The sequence below is a fragment of the Carcharhinus amblyrhynchos genome, chromosome 22 (assembly GCF_965287045.1).
Source record: "Carcharhinus amblyrhynchos chromosome 22, sCarAmb.v2.hapA, whole genome shotgun sequence".
NCBI lineage: Eukaryota > Metazoa > Chordata > Chondrichthyes > Carcharhiniformes > Carcharhinidae > Carcharhinus > Carcharhinus amblyrhynchos.
The window spans coordinates 22,698,892-22,723,034 of record NC_137345.1 but is presented as its reverse complement, the minus strand read 5'-3'; the positions used below and the strand labels follow the sequence as shown (position 1 = coordinate 22,723,034).

The 24,143-nt window shown below is 42.4% G+C and overlaps 1 protein-coding gene across 4 annotated transcripts in view; it reads left to right on the top strand.

Moving 5' to 3' along the window:
• The window catches only part of kif21b (kinesin family member 21B), a 159,092-nt gene that overhangs the window by 73,494 nt on the left and 61,455 nt on the right, over window positions 1–24,143 (top strand). For all 4 annotated transcript variants that reach the window (XM_080210033.1, XM_080210034.1, XM_080210035.1 and 1 more), the window contains exons 7-14: window positions 5,104–5,219; window positions 7,699–7,894; window positions 8,831–9,020; window positions 10,367–10,430; window positions 11,402–11,623; window positions 14,406–14,478; window positions 16,902–17,010; window positions 20,207–20,395. In XM_080210033.1, coding sequence (XP_080066159.1) covers window positions 5,104–5,219; window positions 7,699–7,894; window positions 8,831–9,020; window positions 10,367–10,430; window positions 11,402–11,623; window positions 14,406–14,478; window positions 16,902–17,010; window positions 20,207–20,395 — 1,159 coding nt within the window. The remainder of the gene's footprint in view (window positions 1–5,103; window positions 5,220–7,698; window positions 7,895–8,830; window positions 9,021–10,366; window positions 10,431–11,401; window positions 11,624–14,405; window positions 14,479–16,901; window positions 17,011–20,206; window positions 20,396–24,143) is intronic.

Here is a 24,143-nt window from a genome sequence, read left to right as displayed (position 1 = left end):
CCCATGCAAGAGTGAAGAAAGAAGGAACGCTCTGGGAGATGCACCCAGTCCTTCAGATACTTAGGTCATTACCTTCTGAGCAAGCAGTCACGATTTTGACAAAATACAGTTAAAGGCACCAGATAAAAATTCTTTAGGTGTCCAAAATTTACATGTTTCTCCATATCATGGGGAAAAAACATTGGTATGCCGTAAACCTTTGCCATTTCCAATGCCATTGAAGTAACCCGTCAGTATACTGCTGAATTTGCATAATTAAACCATAGTGAGCATAATTAAGGACCCCACGTGCCCCAGACATTCTCTCTTCCAGCTTCTTCAGGATAATCATATAGAAGTCTGAGGTCACGTACGAACTGACTCAAGAACAGCTTCTTTCCTGCTGCTGTCAGACTTTTGAATGGACTTATCTTGCATTAAGTTGATGTTTCTCTACACCCTAGATATGACTGTACCACTACGTTCTCCATTCTCTCCTTTCCTTCTCTATGAACAGTATGTTTTGTCTGTATAGCAAGCAAGAAACGATACTTCTCTCTGTTAATACATGTGACAATAATAAATCAAATCAAAACAAAGTGAACCTCAGATTTGCGGTGAATTAACACCAAACATTACTTCAAAAGGAAAATTCTTATCTTTCCACAGTCAGTTCCTATAAGAAGAACCACTGCTGCAACAAGAGGTGATGGTGTAGTGATAATGTCACGAGATTAGCAAACAGAAGGCCTGGGCTCTGAGGGACAAAGGTTTAAATCCCATCATGACATACTAATACATTTTGAATTAGATGCCAATCTCAATCTTAGAGACCATTGTCGATTGTTGTAAAGATCATTCTGATTCACTAATACCCTCTTGAGTCTGGTCACATGATTCCAGATGCCTAGCAGTGTGTCTGTCTCTTAACTGCCCTCTGAAATGACTTGGCAAGTCACCCAGTTCAAGGGCAATTAGGGTTGGGTTGAGACACTATGAAAGAATAAAGAAAATAAAAGCTGATGTTTCATTTATATGCATTTCACGTACTAAATCCACGACCAATCCACTTCTGCCAATTGTTAGAGGAAGGTTAACATTGAGCACGGTTGAGCTAAAGGAAGGATGCTTTTGTTTCTGTATGCTTTGCATTAATTTACATTCCAAACATGAAATACCTTACCTGTTATAATATATCATTATAAATCAGACTCCTAACGGATCCAGACATAAATTTTCTGTGATTAAGTCAAACTAAAATGAACGGCACAGTAGCACAGTGGTTAGCGCTGTTGCTTCACAGCGCCAGAGACCTGGGTTCGATTCCTGGCTTGGGTTGCTGTCTGTGTGGAGTTTGCATATTCTACTCATCTCTGTGTGGGATTCCTCCGGGTGCTCCAGTTTCCCCCCACAGTCCAAAGATGTGTGGGTTAGGTTGATTGTGGGATTGTGTTCAGTGCAGACTCGATGGGCCAAATGGCCTCTTTCTGCACTGTAGATTTCTATGATTCTAAGAAAACTTATAGAAATCTATAAAACAGATTATCCTTGTTAACTAGTGTTTTTATTCATCATGCACAAGATTTGGACATCGCTGGCTATGCCAGCATTTATTGCCCGTCTTGCGAAGGTATGCTGCCTTCTTGAACCGCTGCAGTCCATGTGTTGTAGCTGTTCTGTCATATAGAATAATGACCTTGCCTCTGTATTGCAGCATTGTGTTCCTTTTGTTTTATTAATGAAAGGTGATTTTGATTGCAGGAATTGAAAATAATGAAAGCAGATAAATGAATTCCCGAAGTAGATGCGAATTGTAATAATGTCTATGAAAGGACTTTTAATTTGGGGCGGCATGGTAGTACAGTGATTAGCACTGCCGCCTCACAGCTCTAGGGACTTGGGTTCAATTCCCGGCTTGGGCCACTCTCTGTGTGGAGTTTGCATGTTCTCCCTGTGTCTGCGTAGGTTTCCTCTGGTTGCTCCATTTCCCTCCCACGGTACAAAGATGTACCGTTTAGCCATGCTAAATTGCCCCTTAGTGTCCCAGAATGCATACGTTAGAGGGATTCACAGGGTAATAGGTCCTGGGTGGGATTGTGGTTTGTGCAGACTCGGTGGGCCAGATGGCCGCCTCCTGCAGTGGAGGGATTCTCTGAAATATCTTTCATTGGCTGAGCATAGGAAAGCTTTTGTTTCCAGCTAGTTCCATAGTGGAGTCACAGGACTGTGACACAAATCCTCAAGGAAGGTAACAACATAAATAAATATCAACAGATAAAGTTAGACTTCTATCCAGGATAGCCAAGTATGAATTCAAATGTAGCTGACATTTTTGAGCAAGACATCATCATCGCGATTAATTTAGGTTATGCTCTAACATTTTTCTACAAGATTTAAGTCGGTGTGTTTCACAATTTTAAAAACTTTGCACATAACCGTACTTAATGTTCAGTGCTGGAGTTTCCAGTATTGGTTCATTGCCTATGCCATTATGTGAAGTAATGGGGGCCCCCCTTCACTCTGATGTGGTCTCCTGCTAGTTCCCTGAACGTGGGGAGCTATTCTAAACCCTGTCAGAATGAAGTACACCTGGCAGGGTGGGAGATTCTATCGGGGCCAGCATGGAACGGATAATCATATTAAAATGACGTTGAAATTTCATTTAAAACATATTCAAATTACTTACCTCACTTCCTGCTGGACTTCTGTGCATTCCCAGCAGTGCCGTTTTATTCCAGTTGGGAGACGCGCGCAGGTCGTAAATACTTGCGGGAAACCTGCAAAATGGCCGATACGCGCATCTCCCAACCCGACCCACCAGAAAAACGGGCCCAACGCTTCCTGCCCTTCCCACCGGCAGGACCCTCTGGTCCCAATGAAGTTGGCCCCTTGTGGTGGGTTCCCTGATGGCGCGGTGGGCGAACCATAGAAATAGTCATAGACTCTGGTGGGACCAGACGATCCTGCCGGTGGATAATAGCTTTCCTGCAGCAGTGAGGTCAGAATATCCCAGTCTTAGTCATCAGCAACAGGATACAGAATTTAAGAATTTATAATCGAGTGTAGATCAGAAAAGCTCCCAAACGTTGAGTTTTGCTGGTATATCTTCATATACAATCATTCAGAAATGGATTTGTGAGAGAATGCACTTGTGGATTTCCATGTTTTAACATTTCTATCTGTGATTGGCTATACTTTAAAAGTTTTAAAATGTAAATATTGCCCTTTGCAGTTGCTGTGATGCATTTGCTTGCTGCAGGTCGGCAGTACTTAGCCTGCAGGTTGTCAAGCCTGGAGAAATACATATTTCCGTGGTCTGTGCACATCACCCTCACCCCAGCCAACTCTCTTTAGTGGTAGAACTGTCAAGAGTGCAAGTGGCAAATGTTCAATTATGCTAATTGATTTGGGAGCGGGGGAACAGCTATTGTTAGGTACCAGATTTTAACATTATTACTCTAGCTAGTGGTTATTAGACATTTTTTTTTAAAATGTATACTTATAGACTGGTTTTGTACCAATCTACTGATTTATTCAGATGATGTGATGATGATGCAGAAAGTTGCAAAGAGCAATTCAAAAATAGTGAAATCATCATTTTGCTCTGATTTTTGATTTCAGATTTTTTAAATTGAATTCAAATTCCACCATCTGTCATGACAGGATTCAAACCCGGGTCCCCAGAGCATTACCTGAGTTTCTGGAGTAATAATCTAGCGATAATACCATTTAGACCATCACCTCACCTGAAATGGGAATATGTGCACTGGAGTCAGGAGCCACAAATTCCAGCCGTGCTTTTGGAAATTTTAAATTAAAACATTTATTAACATAAAGAAAATGAAACTTAAACACACATGATGACATTTACACAGTTAAAACTAGTCTTACATTCCCCCAAGGAGATTCTTTGTTAAACTCACAAAAATAAAATTCCTTAAAGCAACAGTCCTTTATAGATAATCAATGAAAAGTTATGGAGATAATTGGAGGGTTCCAGTGAACACATTTCAATAACTTCCATCTAATGTTATTGTTTTTCTTTCACACATAATATATCTAAATGTTTCAAAGTATATTCTGTACTGGCTGTTGTACTTGCCAATAAAGTACCACATCAAAAATAATTCAGCAACTGAAATGTTTTGGGGTTTCCCGAGAACATAAAAACTGAAATGTAGAAATGCAGGTTATTTTATCGATGATGCAAATTCAGTGATGGTGAAAGCCAGTAATTCTGATGTCACAGAACTAACTGCACTCTGGTTAACACTCCTATGTCACCATGTGCTTTAATGGTACTCAGACTTGACAATTAAATGGACTGCTTTCTTGGCACAGACTGCTTGATCATTTAAAAGGGGAGAGATTAAATGATATTAAATATGACCCTGCACTGTGAACTATGCCCCTGACTAAAATGTTAATGACTTGTGTAAAAGCCCAGTGATTGTACTTATTGAAAGGTGATGGGTAGAGGCCAAGAATAATGAGGAAATAAAGCGAGGATGATGCTCTGTCAAATTAACAAATTCCTTGTACAAGGAAGGCACACAGTGTCATCTTCCTGTTCTTTATATGACACAGATATTAATGGGTGGGTACTACACAGGTTTACTTCAGTATTTAATATATTCTCTATCATCAGTGTAATATTCTCATGGGTTATAAATCATAAACATCACCTCCTCCTCAAACTTCTATTTTAACTTTGTCTTTCACTTGTGCTGTTATGCATGAAATCGAGTATTGCAATTTGCCAAATGTTGTCATTAAGCTGTGTAATGTTCGGCAGCTGTGTACAGTACCACCCAGTGGTACTTAATGTTAACACAGTCCTTTTCTGATTGTTACTTTGCGTAAGTACGGAATTTAAAGTAATGTACCTTTGAACACAAGTGAAAAAGGATAAAAGAAATGCACATTGTTTACCTCTTCCTAGAACATCATTAGAATTATTTATTAATCCATCATTAGAACATGGATCTAAAAAAAATCTATAGTTTTTAACCCTAGTTGAAGAAACCATCTTGGTGATGTGCAAAACTGATGAAATCATAAGTTTAAATTAACCCTAAATTTTTGTAATTAATGCGTCTCTTATTTTTCTCCCCTTGACGCAAGCTGTCACTGGGAAATGTCATTAGCGCGTTGGGAGACCAAAGCAAGAAGAGTCATCATGTGCCATACAGAGACTCCAAACTGACCAGGCTTCTTCAAGATTCTCTGGGAGGAAACAGGTACAAGAGAGCAAGAGACCTATATAGTAGAGGATCTGTCTTATTTCCATCATCTAACAGGGGGGAAAAAAACAAATACCTACTTTGCAGTGGTAACTTGAAAGTCATTTCACAACACCGTGAAGTGTCTTAAAAATAACCTTCCAAGCAACCTATAAATTAGCGGGGGGGGGTTGCGGTTTGCACATCTTCTATTATCTAAATATCTTACACTACAAACCATGAACTTTAATGAGAAATAGAAACATTTAATAGAAACATTTGCGACTGGAGATTGTGAGGAATTAACTTGTTCAGAATGATGTTGTTGAAGACAATGATGAGGAAGCAATGGAAAGAAATGTTTCCAGAAGTAGAAGGTAAGAGTAACCAAAGACAAATAGGAGGTGTAATTTTTGTGGAAGGTGGCAAAGAGGTGAAAGATAGTCTTATTGGTGATTGATACCTCAAAAATGGAGATATTGAGCAGAGAGCAGCTTTGGGAAATGTGTATTTCTGTTTAAATTAGTAAGGCTAAGAGAGAAGGTCTTCAAGTGAAAGGCGGAACAGATAGAGCTAGAGATGCCTGAAGGAGGAGAATGTGTCAAAAAAGTTACATCATCACCTAGATTCAAAGAAGTATACAGTGCAGAAAAGGCCCTTCGGCCTCACCTAGGCAGTTTGAACACACAAGTGCTAGAATGTGCAGCTAAGTCAGGACAATTCACTGAAGTGGAAAGATTTTTAGCCCATAAATCAAGCCATATCAGGGCTAAAATTCAACCGCACTGCCTTTGTCAACGGCCAAAGTCTTAATTGTGAAGGCGCAAATTATGTGGTGATTTCGGGTAGGAAAGTTTTAATTACTTGACAGATTTAGAAAAGGTGGGACAGAAGAACAAGGGAAATAAGTTAGAGGAATTTAATCTCCACAAAGTGAGATGGTTGAAATATTGATTAGAATAGGACCATTGGTGTGAATGAACCAATAATGAGTATGTATCATGATAGGTGATAGGACAAAGATGCTAAGAGAATTACAGGGTGAGATACATGAACCTGAGATGTCAGCCAAAGAGAAAGTTGTGTGGGAAATCAATGCTGAAAGAGGAGAAGGATTAAGCAGACTTAGTCCTGGGGTAGGAGATGTGCTGGAGCACATCATTCTGCTGTGATATAATGAATGATATAAAGAAATGTACAAAACAGCACAGAGCCAAGATATGGATGAAAAAAAGGGTGGAAGACCCCAGTCCTGGTGTGAACCAAATGGGCACAGAGGATGCTGGAATATATCAAGCAGTTCATAATGATTATCAGAGCATTTTAAGAAAGACCTTTCGCGTAAGGACTTATTAAGAGGAAGTATTAGCCAGTACCATTAAGAGTCTGAGGCCCCTTGATGTGAAACCTCATGATATTAAACTGCAGAGAAATAAAATGTAGATGTTTGGAGTGGATTTTGATCCAGCAACTGTTCAGGACAACTGTTCAAGACATAGAAATTGACCCATAAGCTATTAGAGGACAAGATTATGGATAAGAAGCTCCTGAAGGAGTCATAGTCGATGAGTAAACATGGAAGCAAAGTTTGGTCTAAAGCCTGTTACATTGTCACATTGTTCCGAAAGAGCTAGAAACTAAAGATAAAATGTAAAGTCGCCCTAATCCCGGATGACCATAGGCTACTCTATTGGAAGGGAAAGCTGATTGGTGATGAATTAACCTGAGGATAACCACACCTCATGCGAGGGCAAGGTTGAGAATACAGGACCTTCATGAATAACCTCAGCTGGTAAGGGAATTGACCCTTGCTGTTGGCATTACTTTGCATCACAAGCCAGCTAACTGACCCCCGATGCTAGAAACTAGCTGTTAAGGAATGTACATATTGGGGGTGCTTATTTTCTGCTGCACTGCAGTCAAGTGCTGAGCAAAAATGTATCAGTCCACCAGCCACTTGGGAGAGCTGTATAAAATATGTTTGAAGAAGCATCAGCACTTTTGAGCCTAAAAGTGTAATAATTTTGAACTTCTGACAACCAGCGGTCTGCAGAACCCGTGGGAAAAGTAGGGTTTGATCAGACAAGTGAAGAAACAGACCAAAGATTAAAAACAGAGGAAGCAGGGTGAAGTCTAGGAAACTGCTGGAGGAAGGATAATAGGAATATGGTCTGTAATGGAAATAACAAGTGTTCTCTTTTATCAGTGCAAGTGCGCCGATATTTTCTATGACAGTAAATATTGAATACAGCATAATTTGTTAAAATGTTATTCATCAACTATATCTTTATTCCTTCTTCATGAAAAGCCTCCAGCCTAATTGGGTAGCTATGCATCCATTGAGCTCCTACTCAATTCCTTAAATTAATCATGTGAACTTTATTAAACTCATAAAATTGTTTTTTCCAAGTGTGTGAAGAATGATAATTGTAAGAAAATTGTCCTTCACTACTAAATGGGTGCATTAAAGGGTTGAAAATTACTGTATTCCTCATAGTCGAACCGTCATGATTGCTTGCATAAGCCCATCAGATCGGGACTTCATGGAAACTCTGAACACGCTCAAATATGCAAACAGAGCCCGTAACATCAAGAACAAAGTTGTGGTTAATCAAGACAAGACCAGCCAGCAGATCAATGCCTTGCGAGCCGAGATTGTCCGACTTCAGATGGAGCTGATGGAATACAAGACGGTAAGAAATGTAGGCAATTGATCTCTAGGAAGCAGTGGGCCTGGGGGCTTTCATCACTTAAAAACAAAATCAGAATTCTGCAAATGATATAATCCTTTAGATAATGGATTCAGGCTAAACCAGAGGTTGATTGGTGCACACAATTCTAAAAATGTATGTTTCGCTTTGGATTTTCATGCATTTGTAATAGCAGTCTAGGCATTAATTGCCACCATGTTGGATAAGCATTGGTTTCATCTTTTCAATAGAGTCAAGTAGTAGAATCTGTTTATTGGTTGGCGGTGGTGGCACAGTGGTTAGCACTGCTGCCTCACAGCATCAGGGACCTTGGATCAGTTCTGGCCCCGGGTGACTCAGGGGTTTGCACATTCTCCCTGTGTCTGCGTGGGTTTCCTCCAGCTCCAGTTTCCTCCTGCAGTCCAAGGATGTGCGGGTTAGGTGGATTGACCATGGTAAATTGTCCCTTAGTATTCCAAGATGTGTATTTAAGATGGTTTGGCCATGGTAAATATGTGGGGTTACAGGGATAGGGGCTTAGGGTAAGATATTCTGTCAGAGAGCTGGTGCAGACTTGATGGGCTGAATGGCCACCTTCTGCACTGTAGGAATTCCACGATTGTTCACATCAATAGATGGATTCAACTCTTTGCAAAGTGATCTTTGGCTCATCATATCTTTGCTTGCAAAATAGTATCATAAACACAAAAGTTATGCATATTAACCGTATAGCCATTTATGTGCCATGTCTAAAATCATTACATTTTCTGAAAGGACAGCTTCATTGGCAACTTTATTTTGTGATTTGTCAGAATGTGACTAGATTTTAAACTATCATGCACTCTGGAAATCTGTGACCTAAATATTCTGATCACCTTCACTGTTTAAAAGAGTAAACAAAGATGCTATTGTTAATTCCTATCTGCTTGCCTTTTGAAGGGGAAACGAGTCATTGGTGAAGATGGTTCCGAAGGTTACAATGATTTATGCCAAGAAAATGCAATGCTACAGAAAGAAAATGACACACTGCGAATGAGAGTAAAAGCCATGCAAGAAACAATTGATGCACTAAATAACAGGGTGACACAGCTCTTGAGTAATGAAGCCACTCAGATAATAGCCAGCGCAGGTATCATTTACCTCATTAGTTGTCATAGATGCTGTTCTGTTAATATTTTTCTTTTAATCAGCAATTCTCGCCACTCTCCAGCCAATCGGTTATGGTGCTATTGGAGTGTTCTGATACCTTTTGTATTTAGCATTCACTTAATTCCTGCTTTTAAGGTTCCCCTTATGGTACAAAATGATCATGAGTTTATCAATTTCATGGCAGTGGGATTTAAGCTGATGTCTTCTATCACAACTGGAACCCTAGCTTCACAAATCATTCTAGGTAAAGCTTTTTAGGTTCTAATCCTGTCACCAGATGTGGGAAGTTCTGCTGATTTGTTTCTTACAGCATAGTTCAGGAGCAAAAGGCTATTGAGTGAGCAACTTTAAAATCAAGTTTAAAGTTTATTTATTAGTCACAAGTAAGGCTTACATTAACATTGCAATGAAGTTACTGTGAAATTCTCCTAGTCACCATACTCTGGCACTTGTTCTGGTCAATGCATCTAATATCTTTCAGCTTTCAACACATCATCATAAGTTCTACTAGCTAAGGTCAATAGCGATGATGGGATTCTTTAGAATGTGTTTGTTTAAAATAAGCCACGAGACCCATGGTCCATAACCAATTCAAATAAAATGGTTTCCATAACATGTTTAATGACAGTCATTTGCTGAATGAAGTGTGCTTTATATCTGATGAATTAAATCATTAGTCATCAATTTATACCACTTGATTGTGATGATTAAATCATGGCTTTATTTGTTTGACCTTCTTCTGTTCCGCCAATTTTATGTGGTCTTTGAGTAGCCTTGTGAAATGGAGCTCTTTACTCATGATATGATTGACTGTTACCTGTATTTCTCAGAGGGAGCTGGACGTGGCCCTTGCGGCTAAAGGGATCAAGGGGTGTGGAAGGAAAGTGGGAATAGGACACTGAAAGTGCATGATCAGCCATGATCATGTTGAATGATGGTGCAGGCTGGAAGGCTGAGTGGCCTACTCTTGCACCTATTTTCTTGTTTCTATGTTTCTGTGTATTCATTATCTGGTTAATCAGATTATTGACACTGGAATAAGAGCTCTTGGTTGTGCCTATTGCTTGGTCTTAAAGCAAAGGGGTGTATTTGCCCTAAGTACTTAAAAGTATTGTATCGTAGTATGCCAATTTAAGAGATTCAAATTGTATTTCATGCCAACTGCACCGTCAGAGATAGTCCTGTAGCGTAAATGACCTGGCCGTGATGCTGCACTTAAAACATAAAATACACGTACATGGATCTTTGCCAATGGTTGCACTTAGATTTTTTTTCATGTTGTCTGTCAAAATGGTTCACTTTTTGTCTTTTCCATTTTCTCTCTAGGAGATAACAACGAAGAAATAGGTTCATTAATTCAAAACTATATCCGAGAAATACAGGATCTCAGGTTGGTCCATGAACTTTAAACAATATACTTTCAGTATGTTGGTGCTGATTTTCCATCCCTGTATTCTCAAAGTTTGATAGAAAAGGTTTATCTAGCAAAAAGGCATCCTACACTGCTGCTCTCACAGTTTGTCATTTTTACTCTTTGAGATCCAACAAAATTGTAACTGGTGGTTTTGAGTTTTGCCTAGCTTCAGAGCTTTTTCAAAATCAAGATGCGGTGAGTGAAACTAACTGGTGCAGTAAGTCAGTACACTAGCCTTTTACTTCTGGCACCTCTGTTAAAACCATGCCCAGACTGATCAAATGAGGGTCTTTGCATTAGTTTAGATGCCTAAGTGAAATTATCATTCAGGCCATTCTGAATTCAGTCCTTAATGATTGAGCAGATCATCATTATCTGCTGGGTAAACTCACTCCAAATGGAGTTGAACTAATCTTAACAAAGTACTATTCATCTTCCAGATCTTAAACTTGCAAAAAAAGGCCATAAAATGAAAATCTTGCATGTTTTGAGACGTTAACTGTAAGAATACTGAAAGGGATACTGTCATTTTTTACATTAATAAACATTTTCACCATATGCGCACTTTGTTGATTATTGCAGAGTACTACAAACATATACTCGATTGCATGTATTATTGAACTAACTTTATTTGCACCTCCTGAACAGAGAGGATGCACATAACAAAATGTTCCTTTTGGATCAGTTTTGTATCAAAGAACAACTTATATCCATGGACCCCATTTCATCTTGAAAAAACAGAAGTTTATTTTAATGTTTATTTTGTTCAGATGCACAAATTTTCTGTATTAGCCTTTGAAGGATTGAAAGTATTTCATTCTATTTTCATCTGAACGATAGTGATGATTTCCATTGCCATATAGACTATGCTGTTCATTTAGAATTTACTTTTTAGAGTGAAATATTTTCTCAAAGCCCTCTGATAAGTAAAGACTATTTTGTTACAGGACTAAGCTGTTGGAGAGCGAAGCAATGAATGAGTCTCTCCGGCGCAGTGTCTCTCGGCTGACATCCAGGTCTCCATATGCAGCGGGGCTGTCTCCCATGCCTTGCTCTTCGATGTCCAGTCTTGGCGTTTCTCTGGAATCTGACACTTCTGAGATTGTTGAAATGGCAAAAAAAGACTTGGAGCTGCTTAAGAAAAGGGAAAGGATACGAAAAAGAAATAGGTAATTGTGTGCGCCATTCGTAGATAGTGCATGCATCTAATAAAACAATGAATTTCACAGTAGAATGAGCTAAAAGGATGCACAGAGGTGACATACTATGCTGTGCTTTAGTGGTTTGCAGATTGGGGTTCTCTGGACACTGGAGGGGATTACTAACATAATAGAAGCCATCAGGTTTCAGCTCGGAATGCATGAGATTTCTGGACTGTGGAACTTGGCTCCACTGTGTTCAGTTTTTTTTCACTGTTTTACCTTCAAAGTCGCATCGACTGTATACACGCGCATAGTTCTGGTGCGAACCACAGCCAGCATCAGAGAGAGCATTAGTGTACGCAAAGGGAGCAAGGTGAGGACTCTTTTCCCCCCATGATCATCACTAGCAGCCCTTCTACCCCACCCTGTCTCACATCATAATCACTAGCATCAATAACAACCCCCACCTACATCATCATCGGCATTCATATTTCCCCTCAGTGCCCACCCCAAAATGAGGCTGTTTCCAGGGTCCACCCCTGGTGCTGCCAGGCTGGCACTGCAGTGCCAGTCTCTGTCGGGGACAGCATCAGGGCACTGCTTGTCCATGTCCCTCTTCCCCAGGGGCTATACTCACCTTTGTGCCCCTGGAGGGATCCTATAGATTGCCAACGAGATTTGTGATTTTCGAATTTTGAGCCCCCTCCAGCAATCCTGTGCGCAGACAGTGCGGGCTCAAAAACCCATCCACTGTCTCATTGTGGTTTTTAGCAGCTTGCCACACACAAGCGGCTGTTGCATTTCCCTACACCACTGCTCAGATTATACTTGAAAAGTGCTTAATTTACCGGTGAAGTTCTTTGGAACGTCCTATACTCAGACAAGGCATTGCATAAATTATATTTGTCTTACTAGCGTCATTATTTCTACTGCTACGTGTTTTGGAGGAATCAGCATTTTGAAGGTGATAGTGGATGCCTTGGTGGTTATTTTCCAGACGTCGCTGGATTCCGGGGAAGTACCGGAAGATTGGAATGCGGCTAATGTTATGCCATTGTTTAAGAAGGGTGCCAGGCAAAAGGCAGGGAATTATAGGCCGGTTAGTTTAACGTCTGTTGTAGGTAAAATGTTAGAATCCATCATCAAGGAAGAAATAGCGAGGCATCTTGAGAGGAATTGCTTGATAGAGCAGACGCAGCACGGTTTTGTTAAAGGGAAGTCGTGTCTGACAAATTTACTGGAGTTCTATGAGGATGTGTCTAGGGCGGTGGATAGAGGAGAGCCGGTGGATGTGGTCTTTCTTGATTTTCAGAAGGCGTTTGACAAGGTACCTCACAAGAGGTTATTGCAGAAGGTCAGGGGGCATGGAGTTGGGGGTAGGGTGTTAGTGTGGATAGAGGATTGGTTGTCAAATAGGAGGCAGAGAGTGGGGGTCAATGGGTGCTGTTCGGATTGGCGGATGGTGACTAGTGGAGTGCCCCAGGGGTCGGTGCTGGGGCCTCAGCTATTTACCATTTATATAGATGATCTGGAGGAGGGAACTGAGTGTAGGGTGTCGAAATTTGCTGATGACACCAAGATTGGTGGAACGGCAAATTGTGCGGAGGGTGTGGAGAGTCTACAGAAGGATCTAGATAGGCTGGGCGAATGGGCCAGGAAATGGCAAATGGAATTTAATGTTGGCAAGTGTGAGGTGGTCCACTTTGGTAGGAATAATGGTAGGAAGGATTATTACTTACGTGGAGAAAAACTGCAGCAGGCGACGGTGCAGAGGGACCTCGGGGTCCTTGTGTGTGAGTCGCAAAAACCCAGCTTGCAGGTGCAGCAGGTGGTCAGGAAGGCGAATGGGATGCTGGCCTTCATAGCGAGGGGGATTGAATATAAAAGTAGGGAGGTCTTGCTGCAGCTGTATAGGGCATTGGTGAGGCTGCAGCTGGAGTACTGTGTGCAGTTTTGGGCGCCGTACTTACACAAGGATATTTTGTCCTTGGAGGGAGTGCAGAGGAGGTTTACTAGGCTGATGCCGGAGTTGAGGGGGTTGAGCTATGAGGAGAGGCTGAATAAGCTAGGCTTGTACCCGTTAGAGTTTAGAAGAATGAGGGGAGATCTCATTGAGACGTATAAGATGATGAATGGGATGGATAGGATAGAGGTGGAGAGACTCTTCCCGCTCAGAAAGGATAGTAGGACTAGGGGGCACAGCCTCAAGATAAAGGGGGGTGCGGTTTAGAACGGAGTTGAGGAGGAACTTCTTCACTCAAAGGGTGGTGAATCTCTGGAATTCTCTGCCCGTTGAAGTGGCGGAGGCTACCTCACTAAATATTTTTAAGACGCGGGTTGATGGGTTTTTGATAAGAGAGGGGATTAAGGGTTATGGGGAGAGGGCGGGAATGTGGAACTGAGCCATGACAGATCAGCCATGATCTTATTGAATGGCGGGGCAGGCTCGAAGGGCTAGATGGCCTACTCCTGCTCCTATTTCTTATGTTCTTAAACCACTTCTGCTCTTTTGCCTAGAACCTATTTGCTGATATGATGACAGTAAATGTAAAACAAAAAGGTAGCCAAGCAAACTACAATATATTATCGTTATTTTATCTTTTGACCTCCACCAATAAAGGGATAGCCAGCATGTCATCTCTGCTTATGTGTCCTTTCAAATAAAAGATGCAATATTAATTGTGCTTTAGAAAAAGTCAAAGCTTCACATTCAAAACACAAGATCGCTGAACGGAAGAAACTTTTATAGGTTGTGAGTTGGAGAACATTTCACCATTTGCTTGTGATGTGTATTCACTTTCTTTTAAAGCCCAGTGAAAGAGAAACGAAGAGCTCTACAGCAAGAGAATTGGGAAGAGACGGATGACAATGAAGTGGAAGGGGTAAGGAAAGACAAATAATTCTAAAATATTTATTTTTCAAGCTGAGATTGAAGCACAGTAGTCTGAGTTTTTGTCTACCTCTGAGTCAGTCTTTGTTTTTTTTTATTAGCTATACCCTCACTATTGCTGCCACAAATGGCTAACTCAATGGAAACTTTCCTTTTTGACCTTTGTCAAGAATTATAAGAGGGCCAATCATGGAATGCTAGATGGATCAAACTGCGTTAGAGACTCTTGCACCCTCATACCTACACCAAAGACAGAAGTGCAGATACCTTGCTTTTCTAGGAAGTTATTACAACTGGAGGCTCCTGTTACCTAAAGGAACTAAGAGTGGAGTTCTCCCACTTTGGGATGAAATGCAGTGACAGATGGTTCCGACAGCACCTTTCTTACTGGGCAGAATGACAGGATCCTTTCCCAGATTCTGCACTTGGAACCTTATTAATTATGCACTAGCGAGATCCTCTTCAAACCACCGGGCAGCTAATTCATCTGCCCACCATCAGCTGGTGGCTTCAAAGGTCCTGGCACCATATTTAAGTACTAGTCCAGCACTCTCTCCGGCCCCGCTGTCTTCACTAGACTGTGCACGATGTAGGCAATCCAGAAGGAAAAGGATAGCAGCCTCAAGAAGAGATCTACTCCTCTATTCAATCACCTTCCCCCGACCTATCACCTGCAAGGTGCCCATGCCCCATTTGTACCCACTCTACCCACTTTATCAGGCGTCTTCATCCAGCTACCTCCAGTAAACAATGTGCTATCACTTTGACCCCATCGTTTCCGGGTTTTTCATGCAGTATTGTTGGAGTCAAGCTTCCCTCCCTTCAGTCTTCCCTCGACCCCTCCTCCATCCACATTGCCCCTTTATCTTTGTCAGGTCAACCCTCCCACCCCCATCCACTGCCTCACCTTGCAAACCACCCAGTCGTATTTTGGACTTGCATGAGTCCACACGTGGCACTGTGTTATCCAGACAGACTCTTGAGTGTGATACCAGCAGGAAGGAAACCCCAGTACTCCCCAACCTCAGACGCAGTAGTGATTTGAGTCAGTGACACAGGAGGGTCCATGGATCTAGCAGCACAGTGCTATCCATGAAGACCAGCTCGGCATGGTGATGGAGGGTAGGAATCGGTCAGCTCCAGCAGAGTCCTGTGCAACACATCAGGGGCAGCGCAGCTTGTTGCACTCGCCTTGAAGTTGCTAGCAAATTGAGGACTGCTTTGTGCATACCACTCTTTATCGATCAGGTTTTAGTTCGATGTAATTTCAACACTGGAAGGCCTAACAGAACATCCCGTTTTAATAAGGACTCATGAGATGTAAATGAATGCAAATGGTGTTCATACCACCAACCAGTGGGGAGACTGATCCATCATTAACCCACCATTACAGTGTGATTTTACATTGGCGGGTTTCTGACCTTCTGGTTCCTGCTAGATTTTTTGCTTCCACCCACCATTAAGCACGCTGCGGGTAGGATGGGAGAATTTTTCCCCAAGTAACAGATCAGTTGGGACAAATAGGAATCGAAAACCTGAGTAATTTTAATGGCCCTTCAAAAGCAAATAAATCACAGTAAGTTACAAAGACTGTTTTCAGATTTGGTCTCCTTACCAAAGAAAGGACATGTTTACTATAGAGAGATTGGGTGGGATTTCCAAGTCTGGAAAATCCCACCCAAGGTCAACGGGCCTTTGCATGGTCCATGTCCCACCCGCTACAATTTCTGTGGTGAGCAGACAGAAAAATTCCACCCATTATATCAAATATTCATTAGATTGGTTCCTGGGATGAGGGTATCCTTTGAGGAGATATTGAATAATGTAGGCTAACTTTCCCTGGAATGAATGAAAAATGATATAGAACCCATAGAATCACAACAGAAGGAGGCTATTCGGCCCATCACGTCTGTACCACCCACAATCCTACCTAGGCCCTATTTCTGTAACCCTCGTTTACCCTCCTAATCATCCTGACACTAGGATCAATTTAGCACGGTCAATCAACCTAACCTGAACATCTTTGGACTGTTGGAGGAAACCCACACAGACATGGGGAGAACATGCGAGGTGCACAGACAGTGATCCGAGGCTGGAATTGAACCTGGGTCCCTAGCGCTATGAGGCAGCAGTGCTAACCACCGCCACCATGCCGCCCGCATTTTGTATAAAATTCATCGAGTGTTGCTGAAAAGATGTTTCCTCGGGCTGGGACATCATTAAACATTGAATTGCAGTCTTGGAATGAGGCCATTTAGGTCTGAGAATGCATTTTTATATTGCACAGAGCAGATTCTGTGCAGCTGAAGTACTATAAAAATACATGCCTATATATGTTTTCAAGTTTTAATGCACATAAACCTCTTAACTATTTACCCTTCCTGCCATATATATTATATCCTGATATGATTTCAGGAGGAGGACCAAGAAGAAAGTTGCTGTGAAGAAGAGGAAGGTGGAGATGATGAAGAATTTGACAGTGATGGAAGCCTAGATGAAACGGATACAGAATCAGAGGAAAAAGGTGATAATCATAAGCTGCAATGGAACTTGCTCAACTCATTAAAATGACTTCAAGTTGGACTGAAAACAGAAGAAAATTTAAACTTTAAAGATTAAATTTTGGATGGAGTTAGGCCGCTCTGGTCAGTGGCAAAAAGAAAGCACTGTGGAATGCTTTGAGTTTGTGAAAAGCCTTATATAAATGCAAGTCAATTTAAAAACAAAATGATTTAAAAATGGCGTTACCACAGTGACTGAACAAAGAGCTTAAAATAATTTAAAAGCCGAAGAGAATTATTCAGCAAATTTTTGCCACACGCCATTCTGAATTCGAATTATGTTGTTGTTCCTTCACTGTCACTGGGTCAAAGTCCCTGGAACTCCCTCCCAAACAGCACCGTGGTTGTATCTGCACCACATGGACGACAGCGGTTAAAGAAGGTGGCTCACCACCATCTTCTTAAGGGCAGTTATGGATGGGCAGAAAATACCAGCCTAACCAGCGATGCCCGCATTGTGTGAACAAATAAGAAAGAATCAGAAAGCAAAGATGATTAGAAAGTAAGATTAATGAAAACATTTGCTCAGAAGGAATGAAACAAAAATAGGTGTATTTATTAATTTGGCAAGAGAGACCAAATTTATGTAAATTAGATACTGTCAAAGAATCTTTACCATTTGGACAAGTTGGAAATACTCTGAGCAGGTCTGAGTCCAGATGACCCCTTATTAAAGCTTTGACAAAGGGTCATCTGGATCCAAAACATTAGCTCTTTTCCCTCCTTACAGATGCTGCCAGACTTGCTGAGATTTCCCAGCATTATCTCTCTTGATTTCAGATTTCAGCATCCGCAGTAATTTGCTTTTATTTATTGGAAATACTCTTCATTGTTAGGCCTCTAGTTATAAAAAGTGAAATATTTTCCAGGAAAAACCAGATACTACAAAGTCCAACATATCATTTGGTGTATATTTGTTCGGTCTATGCTGGAAGTGCATGGCCTATATAGGTTAACCCACCTTTTAGTTGTCCAGAACACCTGCCTGAAAGTAGAATTAGGCCCATTTCATAGAATCACAGGAATCATAGAAAGCTTACAGCGCAGAAAGAGGCCATTTGGCCCATCGAGTCTGCACCAACCACAATCCCACCCACGCCCTACTCCCATATCCCTGCATATTTTCCCCACTAATCCCTCTAACCTACACATCTCAGGACATTAAGGGGCAATTTTAGCATGGCCAATCGATCTAACCTGCATATCTTTGGACTGTGGGAGGAAACCGGACCACCCGGAGGAAAGCCACGCAGACACGAGGTGAATGTGCAAGCTCCACACAGACAGTGACCCAAGCTGGGAATCGAACCCAGGCCCCTGGAGCTGTGAAGCAGCAGTGCTAACCACTGTGCTGCCGTGCCGCCCTCCTGTGCTACTATGCCGCCGTCCTATTTTCTATGAAAATTGAAGTCAATATCTCTTAATGTCGAGCTGGGAGGAACAGGACTGCACTTTCTGGTGCCTCATTACTGCAAGTTGCTGCCAGCTTCTACTTACCACCTTCCATACCTCCCCTCATCCCCTCCGTCTCACCCACAAATTTGCTTGATGCTGTTGGCTGACATCTTGGTCAGTCACTGTTGCTCTGCCTTGTGACTGGCAAGCTGCTTCTGTGGCCATAACTGGCATCGTAAGAAGTCTCACAACACCAGGTTAAAGTCCAACCGGCTTATTTGGTAGCACAAGCCACAAACTGGCATCCACATTGCTGTGCTAAGGAGACCAAAGACCAATATTCCTACCACCAGCCTCATTGGGCAGGTGTACTGTACCTGGACTGTATCCCAATTTAAGCAACTTCCAATTTTTAGGCCCTTTTGGAGGATCCTTTTACATGATAAAAGAATACTTGAAATAATCTGGTCCTCCAGTATTGAGTGCAGTTTGAAGAGGAATCTGAGTCTAGCAAACTTAAATTCTACAAATAATGTAGATGCATATCCTTTAGTTTACTATTGGATTGCAAAATAGGAGGAAAACATTGGTGCAATGTTGACAAGCCTCGGGCAAGATGAGACTTAAGGAAACCATTTCCTCAAAAGTTAATAGATATGTGGTGTGAACTCTTAGTTAAGCTGATTGACACCTGCAAGAGGAACTGAATGAGTAGCTAATTTTGAAACAGTTTGAGTGTTCTGGAGTAAGTGTGTGTTTAGGTGATTTAGCACAATGTTTAGCTAGTCCATAGGATTACCGTCTTTGTCAGGGTTGAAATAATATCTAAGGTTTATCCACTTGTGTTTCTTTCTGAATCAAAAAAAAACAGATTTCCTTTCATAGGGGTGTATCCTGGCTGCCTGCTGAGGCTTGATCAGGTATTCTGACTTCTGCATGGGTTTGGCCCTGAGCTGAACTTTATATCCCACATCCTGTCAATTTCTTAACAGCACATTTTCTCTGCCTGTTGAATATTGCACTGAATAGTGTTGCAGTTTCTGTATTACAAACTTGGTTAGTTCACTGCATTGAAAGATATTGGATCAGAACTTGAGTTCCAGTCCCTTTGGCGGGTGGGAATGGTTTGGTTCAGTGCTATAGCTACCCAGGAATTAGAAGGGGCTTTATTCCTTCTGACTTGCCCAGATCTGCTGAGAGAGTCAGAACCATCCAAAGTTTACGATTTAAGTCAGAGTATTGGATTGTTCCTGGTGCAGGGTAATTGCCCATTGAAAGTTTAAACATCCCGGGCACTTCCCATACAGTCCTTGCATGGAGTTTTCCAGGAGGCTTCTCCACCATGCCTTTTGGGGTACGACATCCCTCACAAACCCAGGAGATCAGAAGTTCTGGGCCAATATTGTCCAAATCTCTTTCATTATCATTTTAATGTATATTCTACACGTTGAAACTCTGGGTGTAACTGAGCTGCACAGGCTGGCTGAGATGTATGCTTTTCATTGTGGTATTTAGCTTTATTTGCACTTCCTGGTTGCGCAGAGGAATCGCATACATATGTTTAAAGTTCAGTCAGAGCTGCCACTTTACACATGCTGCTTTATTTGTTAGTGAGCTTCCAACATTTCATTGTCTTAAATATTTTCAAATGGTTGATTGTAGTTAAACCTGTAGTGTAGTCTTGAAATATGAATTATTGATTGTTAACTTGTGTTAATGGTGTAGTTTAATAGATGGTTCCCTGTTTCTTTACTTCATTCCCAGTTAATTATCAGGCTGACCTTGCTGACATAACTTGTGAGATTGAAATCAAACAGAAGCTCATTGATGAACTGGAGAATAGCCAGCGGCGCCTGCAGATATTGAAGCAGCAGTATGAAGAAAAACTTATCCTGCTGCAGAATAAGATCCGGGATACACAGCTGGAGAGGGACCGTGTTCTCAAGAACCTTGGTATGGCTTACTTTTTCTCACCTTTTACATGTAATCATGTTCACTTTTCAATGTTGAAGGAAGAACTCTCTCAGCATTTTCTTTCTATTTATTAATGGGCCCTAACATTTCCAGATTCACAGGCATTACTTACCATTAACGGGCCAATCCAGTGAATAGTAAGCAAACCACTCTCCTGAGATGCCGCCATACCACCACCCTGTCACCTCCTCTCCTTGTCAAACCAATCTTGCTCCCTGTTGCAGTTCATTTTGGCTGGAGCAGTAGAGAATGTATTTTTATTAATTATCTGTTGGCATTCAGGCATTGTAATGCATTTAAGTAGTAATATGGCTAATAATATGGGAATAGGGCCTTGGGTAAGATGCTCTGTCAGAGAATTGGTGCAGCCTTGACGGGCCAAATGGTCTCCTTCTGCATTGTAGGGATTCTATGAAATGTAGGGGAAGGAGAGATCCACAATTAATTATGATTAACCAGACATAATGGCCGCGATTATCCCAGCCTGCTGCATTAATCTTTTAGCGTAGCAGGCCAGGAGAATCGTTCATCAGTCGATTTGCGGGATTCCCACGAGCATTCGCACTGCGCTTGTGCCTCCCAGGCCTGGAATTCCAACTGTATCTGTGCGGTGCTGGAAATCAGCTGGGAGGTGGGCTGTCGTTTAAGTAGTATTTTGCATACTATTTAAATTGTGTTAGCTGGCCTGATACAGTAGCTCCCAACTTTCAGGGAGCTAGCAGCCCTACCCTGGTGGAGTGAAGGGGGTGGGGTGGCAATCAGGGTCCCCCAGAAGGTCAGCTGGGGGTGGTGTTGTGCCCCCTGGGCATTGGCACCTGGCAATGCCAGCCCATGCTCCATGGCAGTTCCCAAGAGGCAAAGTGCCAATGCCCAGGTGCATGAGAAGTGCCCATGGATGGGGCATATTGGGGCAGGGCCTAGGGAGCGATCTGCACAACGAGCTGCCACTCTGCACAGAAATAGTGGGGATAGAGGTGGGGGTCCCGCTGCCGCTCTGCATAGCAATCAGGGTGAGGTGGTGCTGGAGGAAGGCCAGTGATCGGGTGGGTGGGGGGAGGAAGGTGGAGGTGGTCAGCTGGGGGCGGGCAGGGGGAGATCGTCATTCTTTGGGAGAGGGGTGGTGGTGTGGATATCGGGCCGGGGAGGGTGAGGAGGGGGAGATTCGGGGCTTGCCTGGGAATGGTTGGAGTCCAGGGATCGTGCCATGAGGGGCAGCACTGTGGGTGTCCCGGGCCGGCCTGTGATCAAGCTGGCCAACAAAAGAGAGGACGACACTCGGCAGAGGCCTGCTGATTTCAGCCTCTCCAGCGTGAATAGGCACAGCTTCCTGAAATCTAATGATATTCACACCGGTGGCCTCTGCATTGCACAGAGTCTGGGAGACTCTAGTGTGAACTCCCGCTGAACAAACCAACGTGAATTACTCCAGTTTTTCCACAAATCAGATGCTCAGAATATTGGGGGGGGGGGGGGTGCAGGGTGGGAATCGTCCCCAATATTCCTTTTTAGAAGTAGATATCTTCAACTGCTGCACGTTTGCCCCCCACATATAAATCACAGTCAGCCTTGGGTCTTTGTGTCCAGCTACATTTCCCCACTTTATTATCCTGTGGCTACTTGCATGAGAGAAGACTTTGGGGAAGAGGTATCAAGGACCAGAAGCATTTTAGACCTCCAACAAAACTGTGAAATTTCAGTGGATTTTTAGCGTTTTAATTTCAGTTATTTGAGTTTTTTTAAAGAACTAAGTTCACTCTAATAATTAAAGTTTTTTTCATAGGTTTCTTCAAGTTGCATGATTAAGAATGTTAGTTATTTTGAATTGCTATGAAAGGCTTTTTGCATTTCAAGTCAATAGTTGTTTCCCCCTCCCTTTGTTCTTCGGCTCTCGGGGGTAATCAGGAATACTACTACAAAAGATGTCACGGTAGTCACTGTAGTTAATCGTTGGTGTCAATCTGGTGTAATTAACACCCCTCCCTCCTCCTAGCCACCAGATGTTAAATGGATTACTGTAATCGAGAGCACTATTCAAAAGGGCTATGTATCTTTCACAAAGCAGAAACCGAGTTGTGCCATCTGCTGTAGAGATGTCGGTATAACACAAAAGGGAGCCATTCAGCTGCCAAATAATTCCTGCCAGTAGAGACCACTTTTGGCATCAAACTTAAATCAGTTGCATGCTGACATGTAGCTCTCCTGCATAAGTTCCAAGGCTGTTTCCCTTTCATTCTGTTCCCTTTTATGTTGACATTTCCTTGCCTTTCCCAAAATCATGCATACATCTCACCAGTAAATAAGCGCACTTCTTTGGCAACAAAGCAAATGTGTTCTTGCTATCCAAGACCATTGTAATTCCCTGGGTACCTACTTCTGCATGCGTGTTCAATCTTGGGCTCCCAGTTATTCTTAAGTGACAGGTTTTTCTGAGATGGCTAACTGATGAATTGCTGCAAATCTCTCAGGGATTGACATTATACTTACCTGTCCTTGGTTGTGAGCCAATTGTCCTTTTTGTTTAAAATGTGGGAGTGAGAGAGGTCAAATGGAGTGCAAAAGCACTGCCAAGTCCACCACCTTCAGTAACCTGGAATCATGGTATTCTTTGAGGATGGATGTTTTCTTTCCAGATTACAGACACTATTTGTGCCTCCTTAAGACAGCCCTCCATTAAGCTGGGGAAGTGATTAAAAGTCACACTGCTATGGCAGTTGAAAAGATGAAAACACCGTTTTGCCTTTGTAACAATGTGGTTCAGTGCAATGACTGAGTTTGGTGCATCTTTGCTGAGTTCACAAGTATAAGTACGCCTGCTGAGGTGTGACAGTTGACTGATTGCGCTCTTTCATTTCACATCTCTTGTCATTTTTCTTCTCCACCATTTCCTCAATATTGAAGTACCTTGGCACAATGATCAAATTGAAATCTTGGGCAGAAACTTATATAGGTGGTGGGGATCTTGACTATGAGCTGGAGAGCTGGTGACAACCCAGTGAAGGCCCTTTTAACAAAGGCCAGCCGCATCTTGTTCTATCAGGCACTTGGTCCAATGGCAGACCTTTTCCTGGGATTAAGAACCTTGGAGCCCAAAATCTTGTCTGCCAGAATCTGCCAGTCACACAGAGGCAGGCAGCTCTATTGAATGGCAGTGTCTTCAGGGAGGTAGTGGCTTCAGCCAGTCTGATATCCATCCGTAGCCTAGCACTGTTGCTGGATGCAAGCTAGGTGTGAATGGCGGGAAGGAAAGTTGATGGGTCATTGGGTGGGGTGGGAGCCTGAGAGATGGCAACAAGAGCCAGGAGAGGGGGGAGGGGGTGGCCCTTTGCCTTTCCCAATGCTAGGTTCCTTGATCATGTACTGAGTACACGACCAAGGGACCTTCACCACCCCCTCTGGAGCCCACAAGCAACTAATGGTGACAGGTGAGGACCTTAACTGGGTATTAATTGCCCACTTAAAGGCCTTGATTGGCAAAAGTGGAGGAGGCCAACCATGGACTTAATCAGGTTGGAAATTGGAAAGAGGCAGGATCCCCATCTGCCATTCTCCCACCTGATTAAATGTTGTCCCACCACCAAACCCACTACTACACAAGATTCCACCCCATCTGTCTGAAATTGTCATGATTGTACCCTCAATTCCTTGGCCACTAGCACAGTTTCAAGGTGCACCATGCTTTCCAGCTGTAAATTTAACCTTAAATTGGCGAATCGTTGAACTGTTTTTG